At 39.3% G+C, this 27762-nt stretch overlaps 1 protein-coding gene across 1 annotated transcript in view; it reads right to left on the reverse strand.

Annotated features, from left to right (window-relative positions):
* Positions 1-27762, reverse strand: part of ITPR1 (inositol 1,4,5-trisphosphate receptor type 1) — a 267869-nt gene that overhangs the window by 180140 nt on the left and 59967 nt on the right. The window contains exon 4 of the mRNA XM_044451697.1: positions 4157-4272. Coding sequence (XP_044307632.1) covers positions 4157-4272 — 116 coding nt within the window. The remainder of the gene's footprint in view (positions 1-4156; positions 4273-27762) is intronic.

Below are 27762 nucleotides of genomic sequence, written 5' to 3' on the forward strand. Positions count from 1 at the left end.
ACATGAAAAAGTACCTTGGTTTGTTGATCTGGAATCAAACTTGGAATCAGAATCAGTTTTGATTCTGCTTCACTCTTTAGGAGTCTGCTCAACACAGCAATCTCATTATTCAAATCTTTTATATATTCCCCAAGGACTTGGAAATTGTTTTTTAAAAGATATGCAAAAGAAACCAGATACACAGAATGTCTGTATGCTGGAACATAACCTAACATTGATTGTATTCTGTTTGCTTCCATTTCAGCTTATTTTAAACCAAATATCACAAAAATGTTTTCACTCCAACCTAACTAAAGAACCACTAGAGGTGCCAGTATCCTTTTCTCTCTTTCCTGTGGTGTTATAGAATTGGGGGGGGGGGGGAGTTAATATATAGGAAAAGAGAAGTGGAGTGAAAGAGAGAAGAGGAAAGTTGGAAAAAATCAAATAGACAAATTAAGAGAGAGAAAGGGGGCAGTAAAAGACATAGAGTTTAATATAAATTCCATATTGTAGATTATGGGTAAGGCAGCACCCATAGCTAAAAAATCCAAAGGCTTTATTTAAAAACAAAACAATTAGTTTATTTATAAATCAAAACATTTTTGTTCAACCCTCCTCCAAGCATTATTAAATTGAATGGATGTACAGGTATCTAAAACCTGACATTATGAATAAAACTGCTGCGCATAATTGTGCATTAGTCCTAAATCTTTGCAACTATTTTAGGAATCATTTCCTCACAAACGGACACCAGCTGAAAAAGGCGGCAAATGATGTGCAGCAGGTTAACTGCTGGGCAGAGCAATCCTGTGCCCCTAGACTGAGTAAGAGGCACATAAGGTTTTTAGAGTCTCAGCTCCAAGAATGGAGAAACATTTTGACCTCTGCTGTGCAGATCCACCCTTAAAGTCAAAAGAAAGAACCGTGCTGGCTGTTTCTCTGAGGTCATTAGACAAATCTTGGAGAAGGCAGATTATGGGATGTTCTAAGAGGTATAGAGTAGCCAGTGTTACCAAGACATGAGTTATCGTACTTGTGCCTCATTCTCCTTCCTTCCCTCTGCACAGCACTGCAGTTAGACAGTTGGCTTTGTAGAACAAGAGGGATTTAGAGGCAATCTTTGCCTTTGCATTGCTTCTGCTATGCACAGGATGCACATAATACTCTGAGTTTAGAGGACTACAGGCATCCTTTGGTTAGTGCCCTCAGTTATTCAGACATTGTAATGCATTAACATAAGATTTCATGAATTACAGTTTCTATAAATAGTACTTATAAGCATGAGAACAAGTTAAATAGGTAGGTCTGCAGCAAAAGTATTCTATTCTCTTAAAGCAACAGTTACAAACCCGAAAGTCCACTAAAACTTATAATATTACAATATATGTAGGAACTAAACATATGCGCAATACATATCAACATGTCCCCAAATAATCAAGATATACAGATGTTATAGACTCCAATACTATTATTTCTCCTTTGCCCCTACTTTATGAGGACAACTGCAATTATTTCTTATATTTAGTAACTCTTGTTGAACCCTGTCCAGCTATTAAAAATGATTACAGAAAATTATATAAAGGCTTACACACACATGTGCGCGCACGGACACACACACAGAATGAATGATAAGGTTTGGAGTAATGCCTCTCTCCCCTGCAGAACAATTAAACCAAGCATTGCATGAAATGCCCGCTAGATGTCAGCTTTTCAAGAAAAGCATTGATTTTTGATGCTGGTCAAAAACTCAAGCGTCCCAGATTCCTAAATCCCTTAAATGGCATTAGCTTAAAATAACCTGACCCTTAGCATTGGTTGATCTACAACAGAAGATCCTGAATTCCATCAGTAGACACACAAGCCAAAAATGCAAGTGATTAACATTGGAGTTTAACATTTCCTTAACCATTACTCCAAGCCACATGACACAGAAGTAGTAAGACAGGAAACTGCTTTTAAGTTACACAAGGACTTTACTGGGAATTTTCTGAAACTGGTCTAACCAAAATGCACCACAGCACGTCTCAGGAATCTCGCTTTTCCAGAAAGGCCATTGTTAAACACTGGCACGTTGGCTATGGCATTCGCTTTCATGGTCTATGCATCCCCGATCACATAACACAATGGGAGTGCAGTCCGACAGATTGCACCCCTGATGCTCATCAGTCTATTAATTCAGGGGCTTCAGCATCCAGCACAAGTTGGGAGGAGCGGTGCACACAATTTCCACCCCGACATTTCAGCTAGACTACAATTTCAGCCATCTAAGTGAGGCATTTCAGAGGGAGGGAAGCACACTGAAAAGTCATCAGGTTACCTTAGGTCTCTTCTCCATTTCCCAAACACTCCCTTCACCTCCTCTCTTAGTTCAATTTTCAGCCTCAACAAGGGCATTGGCATGGTTCTTTCCTCACCACTCCAAGGACAGGAAGGTGATCAGAGCATGGCTTCCTCACTCTGACTTCAGAGCTCTGTCCCAGCCTTGGATTTGGGAATCCAAATTATTCTATGGTTGCCCCAAACAATGTCTAACAGCCATATGGTTGCTTTCTAAACATGTTAGTCTTTAATAATTCTTTTGCCTTTGTCTTGATGCAGAGTGGTATGCTTCCCAGCACTTACCAATCCATATTATTTTCTCATCAATATTTTATTCCACCACCTTTTATTAAATATTAATATGCAATAAAATATTATTTTTATTAAATATACTTTTTAATATTCTGTGCATTTCAGTTCAACCAAATAAAGCTCCCCATATTCCCAGATGCACACACACAACCAACTCTGGTGGTTCTGTGTCTGTCTGTACACACAGGTCTCAGTGGCAGATGACCCGTGGCCTACTGCTAAAAAACCTTGGGCATGGCAAAGATCTGTCACTTGTCCAGCATGGTTAAACATGGGCTGAGATCCAAAGACCTGCTTAGGCTTGCCCACTGCATTTCCAAATGTTTGTTTTCTTTGAACAAACTGGCCTGTATCAAACTACTTTGGAAACTTCTTTCACTTTCAAAACATGCTCTAAGAAATGGTAGGTAGCCATGAATTTACTTTTTAAAAATACAATTTCTTATCTGGTGTGGTTACTGTTGACACTCAGTGAAGGATTTTTTAAAAATATGTGAAACTGCCCTCTAACAAGGTCAAGCCATTAGTAGTTATTTCCCAAGCATAAATTAAGAGTTAATACACAATTATACACATTGCTAGTTCTTTGGATTAACTCTGACTCATTCCTTTCCCAGAAAATAAAAAAGCGTAATGCATAGTCCAGAAAGCATTTGCTTTCTTCTAGCTAGAAAGAATGGCTGTTAAGTTATAAATTCAAGATTATTTCAACCATAAAGTGTTTCTATACCAGAAGTAGATTTTGAATGCACTATAGTAAATTAAAAATTAACTTACAGTCTGAATGTTAAATGTTTGATTCTATTCATTTCTACTCAAAGTAAATCACATTGAGTTCAGTGGGATTTACTCTCAGACTTCAGCTCTCACTGAACTTTGTATCATTCCATGGTTACATTTGAAATGAACAGAATTAGGGCAAAGTGGAAACTCAGATTTCTCATGTTTTCTTTAAAAGGAATTATGTTTAATGGAATAACATTAAAATTATCCACGTGTTAAAAAATACTTCTGTCTCAGTTATGAATTTTTACATAATCATCTTATATCCAGCCTCTTCCTCTTGCAAGGAACCCAAGGTGGGTTACATCTCCAGTGTATTCTCATGACACTCCTGCGAAGTAAGTTAGGCTGCGAGTGTCTGACTGGCTCAAAGTTACCTAGGGAGCTTCATGTCTGAGTTGGGACTACAATCCAGGATCTAGTCCAATATTTGAACTGCTACACCGCTGTGGTTTTGCTGTGCAAGGTAACAACAGCTTCCATTTTCTGAGTTATGCACATATTTCTTGCTGTCGTGGGCAAACGTACAGTCTCTGATCCCTTTGTATGTGCTTTCTGCATGCAAGTGGAGTTACCATAATGGCTTCCGTTTGTCTTGCATGCTACTTCCCCACAACCATCAGGTAGGTCGGCCCATTTTTGTTGTTTTTACCTCAAGGATTTCTCAAACACACACCACATAGCCAACAAGAAAGCAAACCTTACTGTTGAAATCTGGAAATGTCATAAAATGTAGCTCAAACTTATTGCTCATACTCACATGTAGTTTGTTGAGCAACACTGCATCAGTTGTGCTGTTGGCTCCTGGTTTAGCAGCTTTCCAAAACTGCTTCTGTGCAGAGTAGCGATTCATAGGACATAATTTAAAAAGGCAGTCTGCAACAAGATATAACAATGAGATTGTTTTAGCCATGATTATATATGCTATTACTCTTAATACTGTACGCTCATTTTAAAATTGAAGAAGTTTTGAAGGAAAATATTGGAAAACAAAGCAAATGTGATTTTCTGTTTCAAGTTTTAAATGAAGACAAATTTTGCCCATCTGGCTTTGGGAACAGAAAGGTATCAATTTTTCATGATAAGGACAACATCACATTCTCACACTATATCCTAATATATCCCAATGATCATCAACATTCAAGTGTGCCACACTTTGGTTCCAGGCATTTAGGAGGCTTTTCTCAGTTGTGGGAGGCACTGAATTTTGTCAGATACCATTTTAAGCGTCCCTAAAATACCTCCCTATTCCTCTCCATATACCTCCTTATCCAAGGCAGGACTTACCAGTTGGCCACAAAGTCATCAGGCTAGAATTCCAACAGGTTCACCTGTCCTCCGTTTGGGATGGATCTCTTCCTCCTGACAGCAGGAGGGCTTTGCTCTGTTCAGGGCTGCAAACTCTCTCAGCCCAGGTGCATCTTGTGCAATCACCTACCTGTGCATTCTATTTCCATTCCAGCTCCAAAGAAATGCACCACTGTACCTATCCAATCATGCTGCTCTTTGTGTCTTGGATTTGTTTCCCACCACAGCTAATCAGCTGATTGGTCCTGCATTATATTCTCCCCGCCCCTGCTACCTTGCAGCTATTGAGCAGCAGGTTTCCTGGAGCCCCCACAGTCACAGCCTTTTCCATTACCCCAGGTAACCCACCACTAAAATAACCCACAAGGCAAAAATTGAGAGCCCCTGCTGAGAAAGAGCAGCTACTGCAAAGTGAAAGAGAGCAGTGAAAAGGTGATGCTGCTACGTCCAGGGGAGGATTCATTGATTGCAAGTTCTCATGGACATTCTTTTTACTGAGAAACTCCACCAAGTGGTGGCATTTAACTGAAAATTCTCTCTTACACACATTCCTGTCCAAGCTTAATGGTTTCTAATTCTGGTACAGAGAAGAAACATCATTAGCTGCTTGGTTAAACCAATCAAGATAGATTGATTCTATGGTCAGTGTTTTATGTTCAGGGCTAACAAACACAGGGCACCAATAATATGGAAGCTTTTCAGAATTGGTTCTTTCATTCATTATATTCATATTCTGCTTTTTTTCCTTCCAAAGAACCCAAGGTTTACCCTCTTAACAGTTTAAATGCCAATATACATTTAAACTGCATATTGATCACTACACTGGGGCTTCAACTGAAACTCAAAGATACATTTTATATAAGAACCATAATATGCAGGATTAAAAGTCCAGTATTTGTGAAAGTCTATTCAATAAGGTTACTGAAATTCATTCTTAAAAGAGCTCTTGAGGCCAACACAGACATTAAAGACATAGCAGACCCTAATCCTAACCCTTTGAATTCTTGATTCCAAAGAAAGCAAAAGCCAAATGTAGCCAAACATGTACCCTGGATTTCAAGAAAGCCAATTATAAAGTCCCATGGCTAGTGAGAAAAAGAGTCCAAGATGAATGAGATTTTTTTTAAAGGAAATTCAAAAGGCACAATTACAGACAATTCAAACAAGGAAAAAGGGTAGAAGACAATAAAAGAAGCCCATATGGCTTCACAAAAAGATTAGAGATGATCTGAAAATAAAAAGGGACATGTATAGGAAATAGAAGGAAGACAAGGCTAAAAGGGAAGAATATAGGCAAGCAGCACAGAATTGCAGGCATGATGTCACAAAAGCTAAAGCTAGGAATGAATTGAGGATAGCAATAAAAAAGCCTTCTTCAAAATGAGAGAGAGATACTCAATGTGGATGGCAAAAGGAGAACAGATGACAGAGAAAAAAAGGCAGAAGTGCTCCCAGAAGATCTATGACCTTCCTGATGAAGTACAAGCTGAAGGAGCAGGATGACAGTCCAAGATTGATAGGCAAATGGCCAAGGATCATCTAATTGGGTTGAAGGAGTTCAAATCTCCAGGGCCTAATAAACTCCATCCTAGGATCATAAAGGAACTGGTGGAGCAATTCTCATAACTACTGTCTATATCTTCGAGAAGTCATGGAAGACAGGGGAAGTGCCAAATGACTGGAGAAAGGCTAATGCTGTCCCTATCTTCAAGAAAGGGAAAAAAGGATCCAGCCAGTTCAACATCAATCCCTTGGAAAATTCTGGAGTCAGAATAAAGCAGTCAGTCTCCAACACCTTGAAAACAAGGCAGTGATTACTAGAAGTCAACATGGACTTTTCAAGAATAAACCCTGCCTCACTAATCTGACTTCTGTTTTTGATTGTGTAACCTCCATGATGGACTGTGGGAATGCTGTGGACATCTTGACTTTAGCAAAGCTTTTGACAAAGTAGCCCATGATACCCTGATTAGCAAACTAAGTGAAAGTGGGCTAGATGGAAACAACTACAAGGTGGATCTACAGTCAGCTACAGAACTGGATTCAAAGAGTGCTCATCAATGGCACCTTTTCAAACTGGGGAGAAGTTGTGGGCTCTCCCACACTAGTCATTGTAGATGTAACTGGACAGACATGGGAGAGGGATGGTTTAACTTGGTGTCCTGCACTGAACTGGGGTTTGGACCTGGTAGTCTTCTGGCCCCTTCCAACTCTGCTATTCTGTAATTCCATGATTCAAATAACTACATCTTTTTAAAAACTCTAGTGAAAATGTAGGTTGCCCAATCCAGACTGGGAACCTAGCATGAGTGTAGGTGAGTTACATTAGAACCACTGTGGTTCTAATCCTGCATCTGCAAGAGATCAGTTAAGGCACATTACACACTATTAACTGGAAGCATGAGGATAAGCCCCATAGCAGAGAGTTGATGTTAAAGCCCCTTTAGTCCCCATATACGGGTCTCAATTCTAACTGAGAGCCCTATGCTAACACCAGAATTTAAAGCCCATGTTTAAACCCATGTCTGCTTTGGCCATTGGATGGAAAATATAGAAATACATCCATTCACTCACAGCACTGTACTTGTGGGGGGGAAGTAAAAATATATTTCCCATTATAAGTTCTATTCAGTTGTGTCATAAAACGAAATAAGCAGTTTCTAATTAAGCTATTGAAAGACTAAGAACATTAGTATTTCTCCTGGTTGATGAAAACAATGAGGTGGCTTGGCTCAAGCTGTGGATACTTTTGCCTTGCTAGTTGTGAAACAATGGCAAATGTCTTATGACTTGAATGCAATCACAATGCAAGTTTTTTTTTAAAGCATTCTTCCTTATGAGTGAATGGATAGGTACATTTACAAGCTGCTGTTTATACTTCTGTTCCATAATGGATTGGATTTTAATTGTTTAAATAGGATCCCTTTCATCTGACTTTTCTTGTTACAGCTTATGGCCAACACAGTGAAATCTAGCTAGTAGCATGGCTGCCCTCTCAAGCACTGGAATAAGGGCACATAAGCAATGTATTCAACAGACATAGAAACTGATAAACGGATATTGTCTAAACCCTGACATGCCGAAAGAGAAAACTCAGTGGGCTGAAAGAGGAGATGTTTGTTTTGTTCAATAAACTTTACTATCAAATGGTGGGTTTCACCTATAATCAATTTATTTTTTCCTATCTCTTCCTCATGTCTCACAATGGGTGCAGTCTGAGTACATTTTGCCTTTCACCAAAGGATTGCTATCAATCTCCATTCAGAGGATTTGGAATAAAAGTATCTCCTCTGGCAAGCTTTTCAGGTGGGAAGAGAAAAAACAGCTGTGCTCCAGTCTAGTGGACATCTATTTTTACCCTACAATTTTGCCTTTACTCTGCTTTTTCAGCACAAGGGCTGGCTCACTCATTTAACCATCATGCAGCCAAGCAACACAGAGGAGAAAAGAATACAAGTTAAGTAACAAAGCAGATGGTGACTTCTACGGGTTGTTTGTAGACTGTAGATTGCCAGCCACTGCACGTCATTTCACATTGCTCTTGTGGCTTGAAGCAAAGGCATGCAAAGATTCAGTAGTGATGATGTTTTTAAATAAAGTACATTTTACCATGCTATTTACACTAACAACTTGGGAAACCTCGATGGGATACAACTGATGGGAGTGGAGGAAAGAAGAGGAAAGAGAGACTATTTCAGAATTCAGCACACCTAATTTTCTCCTCATCAGTTGCTAAGCAACTGATAATGCAAAAATTAAATCAAGCTCTTTCAAAATTGAGTGCTCCAAGTAACCATTAGAACTTCTAGCTGTCAGAAAGGCAAAAAAAAAAAAAATAGAGCAGCTGTTCCAAGTGCCTCTTTGCAATTATACAGAAATAAAACTTTAGGCTGTCATTAAGTAATGCACCAGTTAATACAATGGTATATACAGGTATTTACATCCTACCATTCTTTTAGTATAGGATTAAAAGTGTTGAATTGTATTTTTTGCTTATTTGCCATGTATCTTTGTAATTATTATGGATATATTGTTACTATGTGTTATGTTGTTTTGAATAATTGCAAACCATTCTGAGGGCATGTACTGAAATAAATTGTGTTAAGGGAGAAAACTTATTTCACGATTTCTCATGAATGCCCAAGACACAGTGAATGAAGAAAACAAATTGGGCCCATTCTATTAGAACGGGCCTATTCCATTTTGCACTGAATACTTCAGGAGCAAATCTCAGTAACAGACAGGTCGTAGGGTTAAATAAGTTACCATGATCCTGGCACACAGACATTTAAGTATATGAACTAAATCACACAGTTACTACCCTAAACTCAAGTCAGAAAGAGTTCAAGTAAAATGAGAATGGAAACTCTTAGAAGCCTTTGGTTACAAAAGAGCTTCACAAATTCAGCACATAAAAAGATTACTTTTGAACAGTAACCCACAGAAGTATCAGAGCACAGCTAGCAGATCTCCAGCATAGCTAGCAGATCTCCTATCAAATCAATAGCTTCTAGTATACAGAAGTTTCTCAGCTGTAATAAAAATACATAGGCTATGAAAGTTAATAAATTTTTAAACCCTCTGAAATCACCAGGTTTAAGTGGCACTACATTGAAACTATGAAGTGACCATGCAAGTCTGTATCAGTATTTGTTTATTTATGCTGGTTTTCCTGCCAGAGACACTAAGGATGTGTTCAAGCTTAATCATTAAAGAATAATACATTAAACACAACAGGTGATTACTGAACTAAGCAACAACACAACTATTGAACCAATTTAAAACACGCACTGAAGGTGGGTTTTGACATCCTTTCTAAAAGCAAGGAAGAGTGTGGACTGTTCACAGCTCTGCGGCGGAAGCATTCCAAAACGTGGGAGTGACACAGGAGACAGAATTTCACGTGTCAAAGAGAGCTCTATAAGAAATGTATCCTTAAAAAGGCCTCACCTGCAGATCTTAATATCAGGTGGCATCCTGGAAAGGCTGATGGTCCCTTAGACAACCAGTTCTAAGTCATGTAGCTTTCAAAAGTTAAAACACTACTTAGAAGTGAGCCTGAAAAGCAACTGGTAACTGCAAATCTTTCAATATTGAAATGAGATGTTGAGATACTAACACTGCACAAATTAGCAGCCTAGATGCCATATTTAGCACCAAGTGAAGCTTCCCAGTGCTTCCTTCAATGGTAGCCCAAGACAAAGAGCATCCAGCTGTAATGGGTTCAGATAATCAGTATCATCCAAATGCGTCTTTCAGTCACCAGGATGCTGAGATCCCACTGGAATCTATGCCATTTTTTGGTCCTTAATCCTTATTTATTTAAAACTTTTACATGCCTCTTTTATGTCCTTTTTTGGTCCATCTTTTTGGTCCTTGATCACTTGATCCTCTCTCTCTGCCCTTGGACAAAGAGAAGACCTTAGTTCTCCATTGGGGTGAAGCTGGAGTAAGCCGCATGCAACCAACCGACTACCCAGTATAGATGTACAAAACATTAAAACTCAAGCTCATTACATTTCTGTAAATTCTCTCTTCATTCTTGTTCTGAGTCATGTCTGTACAGCTTACAAGTTTTGTTTTTTTTTTCTGTTCACAGGAACATCCATGTGTACTTTTTACACATTTATCCCATTCTACACATCAATTCTTCACATCTTTAAACTGTATGCATTCTTTTCCCATTAATGCACTGAAACTTATTATTATTAACATAACTTATTAACATACTTCCCTTCTATCCAACAGCCAGTAGCTAAGGAAATGCCACATGAGAGGTGATGAGAACAGCCCTAACTATCTAATCAAAAATTTATGTGTAACTAGGTTTTGGTTACTGATGGAACAATAACGTTCAAGAAACAGCATGGCAGGGCATTTGCCAAGCCACAGTGGACCAATGGCAAGAACCTCTCCACCCCTTCACCATTGCTAAGTGAGGCCACTGAGATTTCCATACACAAGTACACCTGGACAGGGCCCTGGTGCTGGTGCTGGAAGCAGCTGCAATGCAAAATTTATTCAACGTATGCTACCTTGGAATCCTTTTAGATTAAAGAGCAGCAAAGAAATCAAATAAATAATAGTAAAATAAATCAGGCATTTCACTGTCCATTCTCCCTGCATTTTTATAATTCTATAAATCAAAACCAAAAAAAGACTAACAGAAGCATGCAACAGGGGCTAAGGCTTCAAGGTGTTTTTTCTCTTGAAATGAATGTTTTGAATTTACATCAAAATGATTTGCAAAGATTGACAGCTGTGACTAAAATTCAAGGCACGCTTCAGGGTGGTATTTAAGTACTGGAAATTATAATCAACATGCCAGCCATAAAGAATCTTCATTTCTGCCTAGGGTGGAGCGGGGGAGAAATCTTTCATTGCTAGCAATAAGTAAATGGCATTCACAGGAATTTATCAAAGCACCAGTCTGAAGCATTTCCAAGTCTGGCACACATTTGAGTTTTACAAGTTTTAGAGGTTAACTGGCTTAACTTCTAAAATTGCATTTATATTACTGCCCCAGAGAGTGGTGCACTGTCCATTTTTGTCAGGTGAAGACCAGGCACTGTAGTGGGTACCCCAGCTTTAAAACAACAGCCTGCCTTTGAGTTAGAGTGGATGATTTAGTGCCCAGTCCAATTGTGGGAGCTCAGAGCCTGAGAGCTCAACTCTGCTAAGGTTCCCATTTGATTGCAGGCTGAATGAGAGTGATATTCCCTATCAGCCACAGTTGGATTGTTGTAGCCTTCAAGCAAGGGTTCTGATTTACAATCTGGGATTGTGATAACCAAGCTGGAGGAAGAATCTGTAGAAGAACAAAGCTGGGTATATTTCCCAGATAAAGGTGCAAACTAAACAGGGCAGTGCAGAGACATATATTTAGAAGTGGTGTCAGAACACATCTTTCCAGTTTCAGCAGATTTATTGGTTTCTTCTGTGTTTCTGGGCATAAATCTAAGTTACTAAAGTAGGAGTAGGTAACTTTGCAGTGGCCAAGGCCACTTTCCATAAATACCCAAATACCACTGTGGGCTGTACTCATGCTGCCATCCCAACAGTGAATTTCAATTGCAGAGGCTGCACTGGAAAATGGGTGGCACATTTGTTGTTTATCCCTGACCTAAAGGGCTGCCACTTATATATCAACCTGCTAGTATACCAGGTTCTTCATCAGGTGCTCTTCTATAGGTATGCTTAACATCAGAGATTGAGTGATGATGACTGGGAAAGGAACTTTTCTGCAGTGGCACTCCAACTGTGGACTGCTCTCTTCATGACTGCTCACTAGCTCACCAAATTTTAAGCACCAGACCAAGACTTTTCCCTATGCCTGAACTTGCGATATTCAATCAACTATTTAATTTGCATCTCACTTTCTAAATATAAAAAATATAATATTTGCTGGAAAAACAGAACCCAACTAAACAGACAGGTGGTGCAGGCCATCCTAAATAAAGGGGTCTTTGCCTGTCAGCAGAGGGACAGCAGAGAAGGGACAAACCTAGCCTCCCTTGGTAAAGACTTCCACAGCATCGTGTCAGGATCTAGACCCCTCTGGACTCCATCTGGTAATCACAGCCAGAATGCCTACTTCAATATTCACAAGATCAGTCCCAGGCTCCATTGGTACTCTAAAACTCCTGATAAGTTGGGAGCCCTGGAGAAGAGCTATTTAAGAGCAAGCTCTTCCCTCTCGAACTTGGCCTGGCGACACTGGCCTCCCTGTTTGCTGTTTCTTTCCTACATCTTTCTGTGTATCCTGCCATGCCATGTTACCTCAGCAATACAGGTTTTCCTGCTAACTGTGTTTCAGCTCCTGTGCCCTACCTGGCTGTCTATCCTGCCAGATTATCCTGCCTCAGGGGTACCTGCATCCGTTTGTCTTCTGGTTCTTGTCCATAACTGCATCCCTTTCTTCCTGGAATGTATTGCTGCTTCAAAATATTTTGAAAATCACATGGACAAAAATATTTACAAACCAAAAGAATCATCCCATTCTTCTATCTCACATCTCTTTTATGAGAGGCAGTTAAGCAAGTCAGGTACATATTGAACATTAAACACCAACCTAGAAGTCATTTTCTCATTCCATAATAGAATCACCGCAAGTACTGCTATGCAGTTCTGCAAGTTACTGAAACACAAACAGAAGACACAATATTGGCCTGGATTGCACATAATGCAAGCCAATTATTTATTAATCCATGATTTGTTGCCCTAGTCAAGGTATGCCTGGCAGATAATCTGACAAAGTCCTTTGCTTTCTCAAACTATCACCGGGTGGTTTGTTTTCATTCTCCTTTGCTTGGCTCCTTCCCAAATATCCTTTTCACCTGGATCCCACTTGCCTTTGCAACACTTTAGTAAGAACATGTAGAGTGGCTGGAGACTGCGTGGGGGGGGGGGGTGTTTACTACATTTGCCTGTTACCTTTGTAGCAACTTATAAACAACCCATGGTTCTGAGTTTGTATGCAATTTAAACAACCCAGAGTTCACTACTGAACACTCTTTCTGAGTTGTTTGTGGTTAACATACCACAGTTCCACATATACATCACAACAACCTATACTATGGCTCAGTTTTATGCCTAAGCAAGCATGTTCACCATTTAATATTCCTTCTAACAAGATCTACAGAATTCTCTGGACTGCTTACCACATTTTCCAGATCAATGCATGTTTACTGTAAGGCATGGAATAAATGGATAGTTAATAAAGAAATAATAATACAAGTCTGATGAGAGTAATTCTATAGTCTTATCTATTCTTTCATATATATATATATATATATATATATGAGAAAATAAATGCCATATAGAGAAGACACAATCACAATCTGACCTCTTTATTGGCTTTTGGCAATAATCTGATAATTACATTTTAATTATCTGAAAATTTACCTGAAAGAGCTATATAACAAGAACAGTTCTTTAAAAGATGTTTTGTACTGTGGTACAAATAGCAAAGCATATGCATGTATTGTGTCAATTACAAAGGCTGTGCACATGTCAAATGTTACTTCCCATTCCCATGCTGAAAAACTGCATCATTTTTATGTTTAAATGGAAAGAACACTTTTGAAACACATCCACTGACCATAATACTGCCCTGCCAATCTTTCTGGCACCATGACCATATGTTAGTTGCCAACAAAATACCCAAACTCTACTTTCCTTGCTACTGAATGTTTAAATCTACATCTCCCCCCAGTCATTAGAAGGGGAACTGTGCCAGTGTTCTGCAGTTTCTGCTTTCAGACAGGAACTAGCAATTTTGGTGGAGCAACAATTGTTCCTCCTTTCCCACACATATATAATAATGAAATAATATAACTATTTGCCCTTTTTGAATGTTGCTAGGCACCATTTTATCTGGCTGCTGCTACTTTCTTTTTCTGGAACCGATCCAATCAGGAATCATGCCATGAGCATGACGCATTACAGACTCTATCAGATTTGGCTCCATGATGATGTTACTGGGTACAAGCAAGAGCATCTGAAAGCAAAAGGGTAACAGCAACCTAAATAGATGAGGGAAGCATTTTTTTGTAAAAGCTGAGCAGCTTTGATAGTGGAAGATTCCAGAATTCTTTACGAAGCTAGTGTTTGGCTCAAGATGTTGCCAAGTTCTAGAAAAGGAAAGAGGGAAAGGTGTAAAGCAAGTTAAAATCTTGTCGAAAAATATTTTTTAGTATCATTTGTGCCATGTTCACAAATGGTAGTATGAAGCTGCATATGATGCTTTCTAAAAGTCACCAGACAAATAAATATGTAGCAAGAAGTTGAGAAGTGTCAAAAAGTGCAGGAAGTTTAAAACAGAGACCCCGTTTTTTTAAAAAGTGTGAGAAACACTAAGCAGTTACAATCACACTGAGGCCACATGTATCATCTGCATCATCGGGGCATTGGTTCTATAATGAACAGCTGTAATTTCTCACCAAGGGTTAGGGGTATGTGTGTTTGTGGAGGGGAGACAATCAGATAGGAAAACAAGATGTAAGAACCAGGCCACTGCTTTTGAGCCTTAATTTAAAAATATTTTAAAAAATCTCACATTAGTCATCTGTTTAAGCACCTCTTGCTTAGCTTTCCAGCAAAAGAGTTAATTAACTTCAGTTGACTATCTGTGCTAAAACTGTGAAAAACTATCAGTTTGCTCGAGTAGCGATAAAATGGCTGTTTTTTTTTAATTATTAAAATACAACTAGTTAAGCAGCTATTAAAATGATGTTGGTTTAGTTTGCAGAGAACTACAATATGGCTTGTGAGTGAATCGTGATTGATCACTGAATTGTGGGTTCTTGTTGAATGTGAACCCTGAACTGTGGTTTAAGTATGGATTAACCACAGACAACACAGAGTTCACAACCCAAAAACAAACCACTCTGTTACTGGATTGTTCATGCTTAAAAACTTATAGTCAAGCAGTAACACTCCATTTTCACACTACAACAACCCACAACTCAATGGCAGGCCATACTCAGTTTGCATTCTGCATTATCATTACATGTAAATCAGGTCAAACAGTACCAGATTAAAGCCAAGAAATCTCAAAACCTGAGACCTCACCCCAGTTCCAAAATAGAGGCTATTTAAATTTTATAATGTGCACAAAGTAAATTGCCTAATATTAAGACTCTTTCACCATGCTTAGTGCCTTTTAGTATTTGTTTCCTTACTACTGTAATACCCCTTCCCCATTTTTACTCACTAGTCTCCTTCACATTTTTCTGAAGTCTGTACAGCATCAGAGCTGAAGCTGCTGCTTGAGCTTTGCACAGTCCTTGTTTAATTTTAGATGCTTTTAGTAGGGAAAGACCTGCTCATTAAGGCCTGGAGGAATTCACCCTTATCCTTTTTCCCCTCCCTGCCAAGTCTTTCAATTCCTTTGTGAAGGCCCAAAACAGCAGATATTAAACAACTGCAGTCTTTTGGCTGAAGTTTAGAAAATACTGTAGCATCAAATTGAGTTGCTCCATTAGGGTGCAGTCCTACAGATTTTTAACCTAGGGGCAAGTCCTATGGAACTACATGGAACTGACTTCTGACCATTGCCCTATAAAATGCATTTTATAGATATTACTTTGAAACACTCCCTCCCTTCTTGGAAAGAAATAGTCAGGCAATGATACAGGTATATATGGATCAGTCTTTTGTCAAACCTATTTCCAGTTCAGAATCCTGCAAGTTAATTCATACCAAAGATTTCTCTATTGCTGGAAACTATCTCCTTAACTGTGAAAAGAGAGGAATGAAAGTGGCAAATCATCTCTAAACTAGCAGAAGAGCTTTTTCCAGAAACAGCAAGGAGCACACTTTACCAAATAAGGCAAGCTAAAGCTAAATGCCAGAAAGAAGCAGGCCCCATTGTGGTTGTATGTGTGTTCAAGATCAGACAGCTGGATAATAGAAAATGTGACTATACCAGTATTATTAGAGTGGTTCTCCGATGGGAAGAACAAATGCTCAAAACCATGAACGGAAGCAAGGTCTGCCAAAAAGGGGACCTAACAGGCATTTAAACCAGGCTTCAGAAAACTGCCACATATTTTTAGACACAGAAGAAATATTAAAGATTGTGCTTAAACAATCAGTCCAATGTCTTTTTTTTCAGGAGTGCATTGAAAGCTGAATATTTTCCTGCTGCTACTGCCTGTGAAATATAAATACCTGCCTGATCAGCAGCTATGAGCTTAAAAGGCACCCTACGATCATACAGTACATGACATGCTTCAGCACCTTTCTCCTGCCCAATTGTCATTTCCTCTATAACACATAAACAAAAACATACTTCAGCAAGGGGCGGCATAGAAATGTTATAATAATAATAATAATAATAATAATAATAATAATAATAATACTACTACTACTACTCTGGGAATTACTCTGTTCCTGCCCTAGCATTTAAACGCTGCAAGTCACCTTTGGAAATTTGGAAATTCAAATGCACAGACATTCCAGGTGGACTGCAGCCAGGGCTGGCTGGGACACAGTAAGGATTCTTTTTAATGAGCAGGGATGCTGATGTCATATGAATGTTTGGCCTCTGGGAACTGTCACGAGGAGCGCCTATACTTCAAGGCTTACCACACAGATGGTTTTAAATGGCAGGTATGAATAAAGTCTAGTGGGCAGTTTTCACATTAGGGGTTCATTCCCTGTGATCCACCAAGTCAAATCCAGTCCATCTGTGTTTTGCTGTGTTCAATGGACTAAAACACTGCATGTGCAAAGAGGGTGAGGGTAATCTGGGAGCACTGCAGAGTATACACACAGGAGATACCTGGGACTGAACCTTACTTTCTGGCATGCAAGCGTGAGCTCTATAGCCTTTTCATACTATGGCATGCATAGTCCTGCAAAATGGACTAGTATTATTCCCAGACTGTGAACTGGAAGACTGGGTATCCAAGCCAAGACATGACCTTAGACACTACTCTGATGAGTTCACGGGTAAATGGAACTTGGAATGTCCTGTGTAAACTCTTGGTCACTACACCCGCTCAAAGCCTTTTATTTTATCATGAAAATGTATTTATACCAAAAGCTAACACACTATTTTGATTACATGCCTGTATAATGAAATTTGTTTTGTAGTTTGTTTTTACTGCCTGTTCACTGTTACGGAATAACAGTGAGCTCTGAATAGCATAGGCTTTTACATTCACTGAACCCTTTTCAAGTCAGGAACATTCGAATTAAGAGGCTATTATCAATCAGAATTTTAAAAGGACAAACCCACAGATAATGTTTAAGAACTTCCAGCATTGTGCAGCATTGTTGGTCAAAAAGGAGATGGTGGCATCTGCCATAGTATCTGTCAGTCTGGTTTGAAATTATAAAGTTGTAAAAACAGACAACAGCAGTGGCACTCAAGCTAACTGGTTAGTAATGCACAGACAGATGCGATAACCCACTTTTGAATTTTCTTACCTTGAAAATCCTATGATGAAACAATCCAAAATGAAACAAGAGATAGTGCCAGAAGGTGAGACCCCCAGGTTAGAAGGCACTGTATGAGCTGTTGGGGAAGGGCAAAGGACAAATACTAATAGTGTTACCACTAATGAAGCTACTAGATCAAAGGAAGTCGAGTGGCCAATAGGCACAGAGGTGAAAGGAAAGTCCAACACTGCACAACATATACAATGGGAGCATGGAACATGAGAAAGATGAATCAAGGCACACTGGAAAACATATGGCGAGAAACTGAAAGAACCCTGCAATACTTTGTGTACATGAACTAAAGTGAACTGGAATGGGACATTTCCAGTCTGACAAACATTTCAGTGTTTTACTTCTGCAAATGAAAAACTCAGAAGAAATGAAGTGGCTCTAATAATGAGGCAAGATGTAGCACAGGCAGTAAGAGGCTAGAATGCAAAATCCAACTGTATACTATCATTCAAGTCTATGCTTCAATAACAGATGCTGAAGAAGAAACTGAAAACACAGGTGTTCAAGAAGAAATTGATAACACACCAAAAGAAGACATGCTGTTAATCCTAGGTGAATGAAATTCACAAGTAGGAAACAAAGCAGAATCAAATTTTGTAGGGAAAAATTGGCCTAAGAAATGAAGCAGAATGACTCACAAAATTTTGTGTAATCAACAACCTGTTCATTGCAAACACATACTACAAGCAACTGTTAATACAAGCACAGAAACAGAGCAATTCAGGAAGAGCCTCCTGGCTCCAGCCGCTCTGCTCATGACATGCCTGCCATGTGCGTGTCTACCCTATCCTTGAACACCCTCACTGAAGGGGCCTCAACCACCTCCCCTGGAAGACCATTCCATACCCTCAGGGTCCTAACTGTCAGGAAGTGCTTCCTGGCATCCAGATTGAGACTTGGTTCCTTGAGCTTGGCTTCCCTGGAGCGTGTCCTGCCTTACTCTGCAGGGGAGAAAAGGTCTCTATCCACCTCCACGTGACACACCCTCACAAACCTATATGTCACCAACAGATCCCCTCAGAGTCTTCTCTTCTCCAGGTTGAAAAGACCCAGTTTCCTCACTTTCTCCTCATATGGCTTTCCCTGCAATCCAGTCACCATCCTTGTGGCCCTACGCTGCACCGATTCTAACCTGGCTATATCCTTCCTGTAATGTGGAGCCCAGAAATGAACACAATACTCCAGTTGCACGCACACCAGATGGATTTTACCAGATGGCCAATACAGACAACAAATAGATTATGTAATTGGAAGTAGAAGGTAGAAAAGCTGTATTCTTGCTGCCAAAACAAGACCAGAAGCAGACTATTGGCTTCTAATTTCAAAAATCAGAATCTAGCTAAAAAAGAAAGATAGTGCCAAATACAATTTAAGTAACATTCCCAAAGAATTTTAAGTCCACATAAAGAACAGATTCGTACTGCTCAACTTAACTGAGTGCAAGCCAGAACTGTGAACTGAAACCAGAGACATTGTTAGGGAAAAATGCTGAAAGACAATTCATGAAGCAAAAGAAAGGGCTTATATGGATGACAAAGGAAACACAGTTACAAAGAGCTGGCAAGAAGCAAAAACTGAATCCCAGATGTGATTATCATGTAGAGACAAAAAGAACTATTACAAAAACAAGAGACCAATAAAAGGAATATTCAAATCTAGATTAGGAGTGTTAAAAGACAAACAAACAAGGGAACGCACTATCTGAACACACGAAAATAAAGAAAAGGGTGAAAGGATATACAGAGGAATTATATATATTCTTTGAAGTGGAATCTTATGAAGAAAAGCCTGCAATCTCAGCCAAGTGAAAGCTGCTCTGATAGCACTTACAAAGGATAAAGTAGATAGGATACCAACAGAAATATTCAAAGCTGCAGATTGAATCATCCAAATCCTAAAAACAATATGTCAACAAATATGGAAAATAAAACAATGGCCCACAAACTAGAAGCATTCAATATAGAGTCCAATTAGCAAGAAAGGAGATGCAAAAGAGCACATCAACCATAGGACAATTGCATTAAAATACCACACAAGCAAAATGATGTTTTAGATGTTCCAACGAAGAATACTACCCTATATAGAGCAAGAAATGTGAGATATCCAAGCTGGATTCTCAAAAGGAAGAAGCACTCAAGATCATATTGCAAATATATATCGGGTACTGGGATGCACCAAAGAATTTCAGAAAAAGATCACTCTGTGCTTTATAGACTACAACACACAAGAAGCCTTGGATGGTCCTGAAGAAATAGGTGTGCCTCAGCACTTGATTGCCCGGATGCGTAACCTGTCTCACACACAGGAAGCTACTGTGAGGACAGAATATGAAGTAATAGAGTTGTTTCCCATAGGCAAGAGTGGCAGGCTGGGATGTATTTTATCTTCCTTTCTTTTCAATCTGTACACAGAACATATCATAAGGAAAACTGGATTAGAATCAGAGGAAGGCATGAATATTGGCAGAAGAAACATAACTAATTTAAGATATGCAGTTGACACCATACTACTGGCAGAAAGCAGCAATGACTTTAAAAGACTTCTGATAAAGGGGAAATAAAAAAGTGCAAAAGTGCAAAATATCATGTCCACAGATGACTTACAGAACCTTACTGCTGCTAATGAAGAAATGGAAAATGTGAAAGATTTCAGTTATCTGGGCTCAGTCATCAATTCAAAGGGAGGCTGTGGCCAAGAAATTTGAAGAAGGCTGAGACTTGGAAGGGCAGAAATGAAGGAACTAGAAAAGATTATCCAGTGTAAGGATGTTTCATTGGAGATCAAGGCCAAGATCAAGACCAAGGCCTACTGTATTCCCAATCACTTATGCATGGGTGTGCAAGCAAGTCAGTGAAGAAAGCTGACAGAAATAAAATGGATGATTTTGAAACATGGTGCTGGAGGAAAGCTTTACAAATAGCCTGGCCTGAAAGAAAGAAAGAAAAATGTCCTAGATAAAGTCAAACCAGAGGTCTGCCTAGAAGCAAAAATAACAAAACTGAGGCTGTCATACTTCAGACACATCATGAAAAGGCTAGACTCCCTGGAGAAGACATCATGTTAGGGAAAGTCAAAGACAGAAGACAAAGGGAAGACCATGTATGAGAGGGAATGAATCTGTCAAGGAAACTACAGCCTCCAACTTGAAAGACTGAAGCTGTCATGAGCAGGACATTTTGGAGGGCTTTCATCCATAAGATCACTATAAGCCAAAAATGACTTGATGACACATAGCCATAAAGAAAGTACATGGTCGCTGGTCATAAGGGAGTTGATAGTATTTGCCATAGTATCTGTCAGTCAGTCAGGTTTGAAAATATACAGCTGTAAAAGCTTCTCTAAATCTGGGAAAGGTCAGATCTTATCGTAAAGTCTTATTAAGTAAGAGGTTCTTAAATCGATACTTTCCTAAAATTCATAAACTTTTAATAATCAAGGCAGAGGCACAGGCATCTTTTACCATACTGAGTTTCCATAATGTCCCAAAGAGCCCCATAAAAATGAAGTAAGGCACTGATACCCAATTTGTATGAAAGACTGGTAGCTTCTCACATGGCAGGATCAGTGTGTATATGCACTTTGTCTAAACAAGTGCCTGTTTCTGCTCTAAAATGTACAGTAGCCTAAGAGAGTGAAGAAGCCACTTTTGGCACTCTTTGGTCTAGCATCTCTATCAAGCAACATCACTGATAATGCTGGCTAGGGCTGATGGGAGTTAAAAATATAGAAACATCTGGAGAGCCATAAAGTGCCCTCTTTCTACAATGAAGAACGCTATATATATTGCATTACACATTTCTGTGTCCATTCTAAAATTATTATTAGGGATGTTTTTAACTGACTACAGTATTTTAATGTTTTTTTCAGAGATTCATTGACTTCATCATAGCTGATTCCTTTGTGTGTATATTTCTAGACCATTGTAAGGTTTCTGTTTTGACAATGTAGTCCTAGACAAGTCTACTAAAAAGTAAATTCCTTTCAGTGCTGCTTACTCCCAGCTAAGTGGGGATTGGACTACAGCCCGAATAAATTAATTGAACATTAAATAAGTGGGCAAAAAACTGAATGAGCATGGGATGTTTCTTTGCTGTCAGTATTCTAGAAAAGTATCAAGGTCCTTCAACTACTGAAGCAGTCCAGCACCAGGGCTGTATCAACACTGATATTTAATATATTGCTGTACATGGTACCTTGCCAATTTCTGTTCTCTACCACAGAAGAAAATTGGCTCCCGACACTGACAGAACATTAAAATGCCACCATCTGATACTAGGCCTCCCACGGAGAAGGTTTAAAACAATGCCTCCCCAGCTTCCATGGAGAAGAACATCTCAAAAACTAGAGGGAGAATATGAATTATTATTTCACCAGTTTGCAGAAAGGAATTCACTGCTGAGCTTTATCATAAGCATTTAGCTCTGCACAGCTCTAGAACAACTAAATAATTTAATTAATCAGTTGTTCGATTTAAAAATGCACATCTTTCACACACATATGCACATGCGGCTTACTGCTTCATGTGAATTCTAACAACTATTATAATAATCTTCTATTCACACAGTTTGTCATCTTTTTATATATTGTGAATCTTCAGGATAAAGCTGCACAGACTAGTCTGACTGCAAATTACTAAAGCAATTCCATCTCTGAGCATAACCAGGCCTGGTTTTAGATTGTACTTGGGTGGAAGACTATCTGGATAGCTTTATGTACTTGGGCTCCAGCCTCCTTGGAGCAACAACAGGAAGCAAATGCCGAGAGAATGTGTGTGTATGCAAAAGAGTATCTGTGTTATATTGTTATTTGCCTGGAATCGTTTACTGCATGGGTGGGCAACCTATGGTCCTTCAGATGTTTTGGCTTACATCTCTTCATCCCTCACAATCAGCTATACTGGCTGATGTGAGTTGTAAACCAAACATCTGGAAGGCCTGAAGTTGCCCACCCCTGCTTTGAGTGAACATTCTTCTGATGCTTTTTAATAATTCAATATGGTTGTTTGATGGTTTGCTTAGAGGGAGCTAATTCTTGTAAGAATTTCTTGATATCCAGAGATGTTTTGTGGGCATTTGATGCAACAGACACAAGAAAGTGAAGCGCGCGCGCGCGCGCGCGCGCGCGCTCTCTCTCTCTCTCTCTCTCTCTCTCTCTCTCTCTCTCTCTCTCTCTCTTTCTCTTTCTCTGGGATCTGTGTAAAGGTGTTCATAAGTGGGAGTGTGAAAAGGCAGCAGTTTGAAACAGAGAAAGCAAACACTGTGAATTACTTGAAGAAGAAGTGCTCCTTTGAGATGTAGGGTCTCTCTAAGGAACTAATGTGACACAGCAAGACTGCTGTTTGACAGGACAACAATTTGATTCCACTTATGCTCTACTTCAATTTAAGTAAACAAAGAAGAACTTTACAAAGGCACATTAGGGTTTTAGTAGTCTATCAATCAAAAGGAAACCAAAGCTAGATAGTTGCTGCACCAGAAAACCTCTCATTGCTCATGGAAGTAAGAATTATATGAAGGGCTACGGAAGGGACACAACAACATTTAGAAGTTTACATTTCCATTAATGCAGACTTTAAAAGAAATATAGCACTTTTGAATAGTGTCTTACACCCAACCTAACCTACCACACAGCATTTGTGAGTAAATGGGAAATGAAAGAACCAGGTACGCCACTCTGAATCCCTTGGAGGAAATGGAATATAAAATTTAAATCAGTAATAAAAGAGATGAAATAAAAATGAGCTTTAAAAAGTGAGCTGTAGCAATGGATGATTATTCCTTCCTTTCACTTGCAAGAAGAGGTAAGAAGTGTGCATGTAAAACTCAACACACTTTTTCTCCCACTAGCAAAACACAGTATATCACTGATTTACTCCCTCCTGTATGGAGGTTACTGCCAGTCGTAATTCTGGCTGTGTGTATTTAATTCTGCAATTGTTATAAACACGTCTCCTGCAAAACAGTCCATAATTCAGCTCTCATGATGAGGCATAGTGTGTGCATGTTCTTGCTCCTTCTTTCCTGGTAGAAAAAACAGAAACTGGGCCCAGGGGACAACATGGTGTTGATGTACCTGTACCATACTGGAACCAGAAGTCCCCGCCCCCCCACACACACACACCAATTGGAAGAATATTTTAGCACTGATTCAACTCTTAATATGATGCTTCTAATCTCTTCCCCTTGAGCACAGAAAGAACGAAGAGGCAGCACCAAGCAGAAGGCTCAGACCTGTCCTTAAGAGCACACTGCTGTTTCGTGCAGTCATCTCCAATTTATGGGAACCCTATGAATGAGTGCCATCAAAATGTCCTGCTCTTGACAGCCCTTTCTCAGTTCTTGTGAACTCAATGCAGTGGCTTCCTTTTTTTGGAATTGATCCATCTCATAATTGGTCTACCTCTTTTCCTTCTGCTTTCAACTTTCCCTAGCATAAATAGAGCCTATACTTACAGCTAAATGTATCTGATGTTCATAATACCGTCAATTTTTAATGAATCAGCAGTTTACCTGTTTCAGATATACAGACTTAATCTGAACAAACAGCTGTTTTAGCATGCAGAATTCTTGCCAGGAGTTTGAAGAAAGCAAGAAATATGTCTGCAGTTACGAGCTGCTTGGGAATACCAGTCCCCAACAAACAGGAGCAATATTGTACTCATGCCTTGCATGTCGCCTATTGTGAGAACAGAAGGCCATACCAAGATATGCCTTTGGGCTCAGGGATCAACAGGGCGCCTCATGTGTTCTTAATTGTTTTAGCATACAGAGGGAGGAAAGCTGTGCAGATGTCTCAGGTATGTGACATGCTTCTGTAAGGTGAGTCACCATGCAGATATGATGGTTGGAAGCTTAGTATGCCATAAGCAACCGATGCAATTTTTTAAATAAAAACAAATAATTGAAACAATGGCCTGGTTTCGATGACATCACACCCCACCTTAGTTTAATTTACTCACAGGGGGTTTTTTGTATCACACCAGATGCCCACCATTCAGCTTGCCATGGCTTGTCAAATTGTGTGAACCCAGGTGCTGGTGCAGTCTGAAGGTTGGACAACCTCAATATAATACATGACTTGCTTTAAGGTTGAGGGTTGATTAGCTCTCAAACAACTCATGCTGCCTGGATTCACCTGACACAGCAAGTCACAGCAAACTAGGTGCCCATGAACACACAGCATGACACAACAGGCTCTGTAGGTAACCAAGTCTCAGAAGGCTCTTGTGTCATGCATACTATGCCAATATTCCATTAACAACAAAAAAACTCAGTTTTTAAATTATAAAGTGCAGAGATTCTACAGTCCTTTCCTACAGCCTTGACATAAGCTCTCTATTCACATTCTACATAGACCAACATTCCCTTCAGTATTTGAGGGGGAAAAAGAGTACTTAAACTGCTACAATAGTGCCAAGAGCTGTACCTTCCAAAATTATCCCTTTTATCACAAAGGCATAAGATTCCCATCTCATATTTATGGAGCAGCAACAACAGCAAGAAGAAAATAGTTGGATGAATTAGCCAAATAGCAATCACCCGAAGTTACTAGGCTTTCTAAGAGGACTGCTAAAAATGCATGTCTTTGTCTGAACAGATGGCTGCACTTCCCCATCGCATTAGCCCAACTGTCCCCACATGACATCCCTCCAGAATGATAACTTCTACTATTCCTCACGATGGACTGGGACAAATGGGACCTGTAGTCCAAAACCTGTAGCAGGCACTAAATTACAGTAGGATGAACATGTCTTTGGCTTCACTATGTTGTCAATATTATGCCTGAAGTACATAGTGGATTCAGGAGCAACACAAGATGACCAATGCTAAATATAATTCTCTGCCCATGGCCTTTATCCATTTCTTTCTACATCTCTCCAATCTGTCTCTCCAGGTAAGAATTTTCTATCATTAATTGAGCTGGCACACACTGGTCCTTTGTTCCTTCTGCATTCTATACTTGGTCAATTCATGTACTTCAAAATAATCCTTTGGTACAGTGAAAAAACATGCATACAAGATCTCCTAATATCCCCAGCAGTATACCTGCAAATGTAAAACTACTGCTACATTTTTTTAAAGTGCACTTATAATACCAAAAAAGCACATATTTATTTTTCAGGCAGAACTCCATTGTTCCACTGCAACAGGGGTGTGCAGAGTAGAGTTTAATGTGTCCCTATGACATATCACCTTTCCCTCCACACATACCATCCTGTAATAATAGCAGACAATTTGCTAATTTGTCATATTTAATGCTCAGTGCTCACCTTGGTCTCCCACATTCTATGATCATTTGTGAACAGAAACACACATATCACATATACTTTATGACTTTATAAAAGAAAATCACATGTAATATCTGGTAGAGGACGCATTTGGCAATGTGGCCACAAAGCTTCCTCAGCTCTAAAGCTAATGTCACACAGACTCTGCCATGCTCTTTCTCTCACTCCTCATTTCTTTTCATTCACCATACTAAGTTAAAAGGTATTCCTTAGCCCTTTAACACTATAACAAAAGCCAGTATACTGTTTCTTCCCACTGCTTACATCCCCAACTGAGACAACACACAAAAAATTTGCAAGGCTTCCAAACCATCTATGTTCTCTTTACTGTAAACAGAGAACTAAGGGGAACATTCCACTAAAACTGGACTTAGGGGTGGGAGTTGCCAGTGTTTTGGCAGCAGTGCCAACTTTGCTTACTGTTAAATAATTGCACAGTATCTGAAAGAAGCAGCATGGAATGACCCTCCTGCTGGGGAGACGAGAACAATGGAAGCCACGACCAGTAGCTCACCAGGCTCCTCATCTGTTCTTCAACTTAATTGTATTTGAGCATGTTGGTGGGTAAGGGGAAATCCAGGATTTGCTTGACAGAGATGGACATTGCTCTTTTCTTTCTTTTCAACAGAACAACACAGAAGAAGTCATGTTAATTTCAGCAAAGGTGAAGCAGGGTAGGATTTACAGGGGCCAGAAATGAAAATACACACCATTACCTCCACATCTCAGACCACATCTTCACACCAGGTAATATAGTTTATTTTTTCACACCTTGCAGTGCATGGCACTGCAACTGTGGTGGAAACAGAACAAAAATTACACTAATGCAACACTTGAGGATATACTGGTTGACAATACAGAAAACAGAGAAAAGCAGTATTCCATAAGAATGCAGAAAGAGTGAGCGGAGTTGCTAAGAGAGGAAAGGGCTAATGTGAATAGAGTCCAAGCTTGTTTCACTTCTAATATTCATGGTCAGTTACTCATCTCCTAATGTTATACATGCAAGCAAGTGGAATACAGTCTGATGTTAGCAGTGGCTCACCAGTACTCCTCACCTCCCAGCATCTTTGTGATTGAAAAGAATGCAACTGCATTTACAAATCAGACGTATTACTCTGAAAACTGCCTTTAAACAAAAGGGACTCTGATGTTTAACTTAAATCTGGTGAATCTAGTACATTAATCAAAACACCAACAATTGGGTATCATATATATGATACAAGCTCATGTTATTGTAATAGTAATATTGGTAATAATAATAGTAGTTTCATCTCACAGTGATATAACCATGGTCTGGCTCTAAACTCTTGCCTCCAAAATCCACAGACACATAATAGCTTAAAAAAAGAAATAGCAACTATAGCCTTTAGTTTTAATTGGCTCCCGATGACCAGTTACATACCATTCCCATTCTCTCTTACTGCTTCTCAGTTTCTTCCTTTACCCTGCTACAGCATTAAAGGCCACTGTCCTTTACTACACTGCTCTCACCCCGATCACACGACCAAGGTGGCACCATGAAGGACAAATTGTTCTATCTGCCACCAACTAATTAATTAATTAATTAATAAGATGTATCAGTCCCAATACAGCTAACAGCACTGAGGACAACATACATAAAAATGAAACTATATACTGTACAATATTTGATGAATTAATTTGTATCCTAGCTTCCCACTAAAAAATAATGTTTGGCTTCAGGTTATGCATCAGGGCAATCAAGTGCTAAAGCACACCCATTTCTTTAGGGCTGTCCAAAGCTTCTTTCTTTCTTTCTTTCTTTCTTTCTTTCTTTCTTTCTTTCTTTC

This window comes from Varanus komodoensis, unplaced genomic scaffold (genome assembly GCF_004798865.1).
Source record: "Varanus komodoensis strain SLA01 unplaced genomic scaffold, ASM479886v1 scaffold6_4, whole genome shotgun sequence".
NCBI classification, from domain to species: Eukaryota; Metazoa; Chordata; class Lepidosauria; order Squamata; family Varanidae; genus Varanus; species Varanus komodoensis.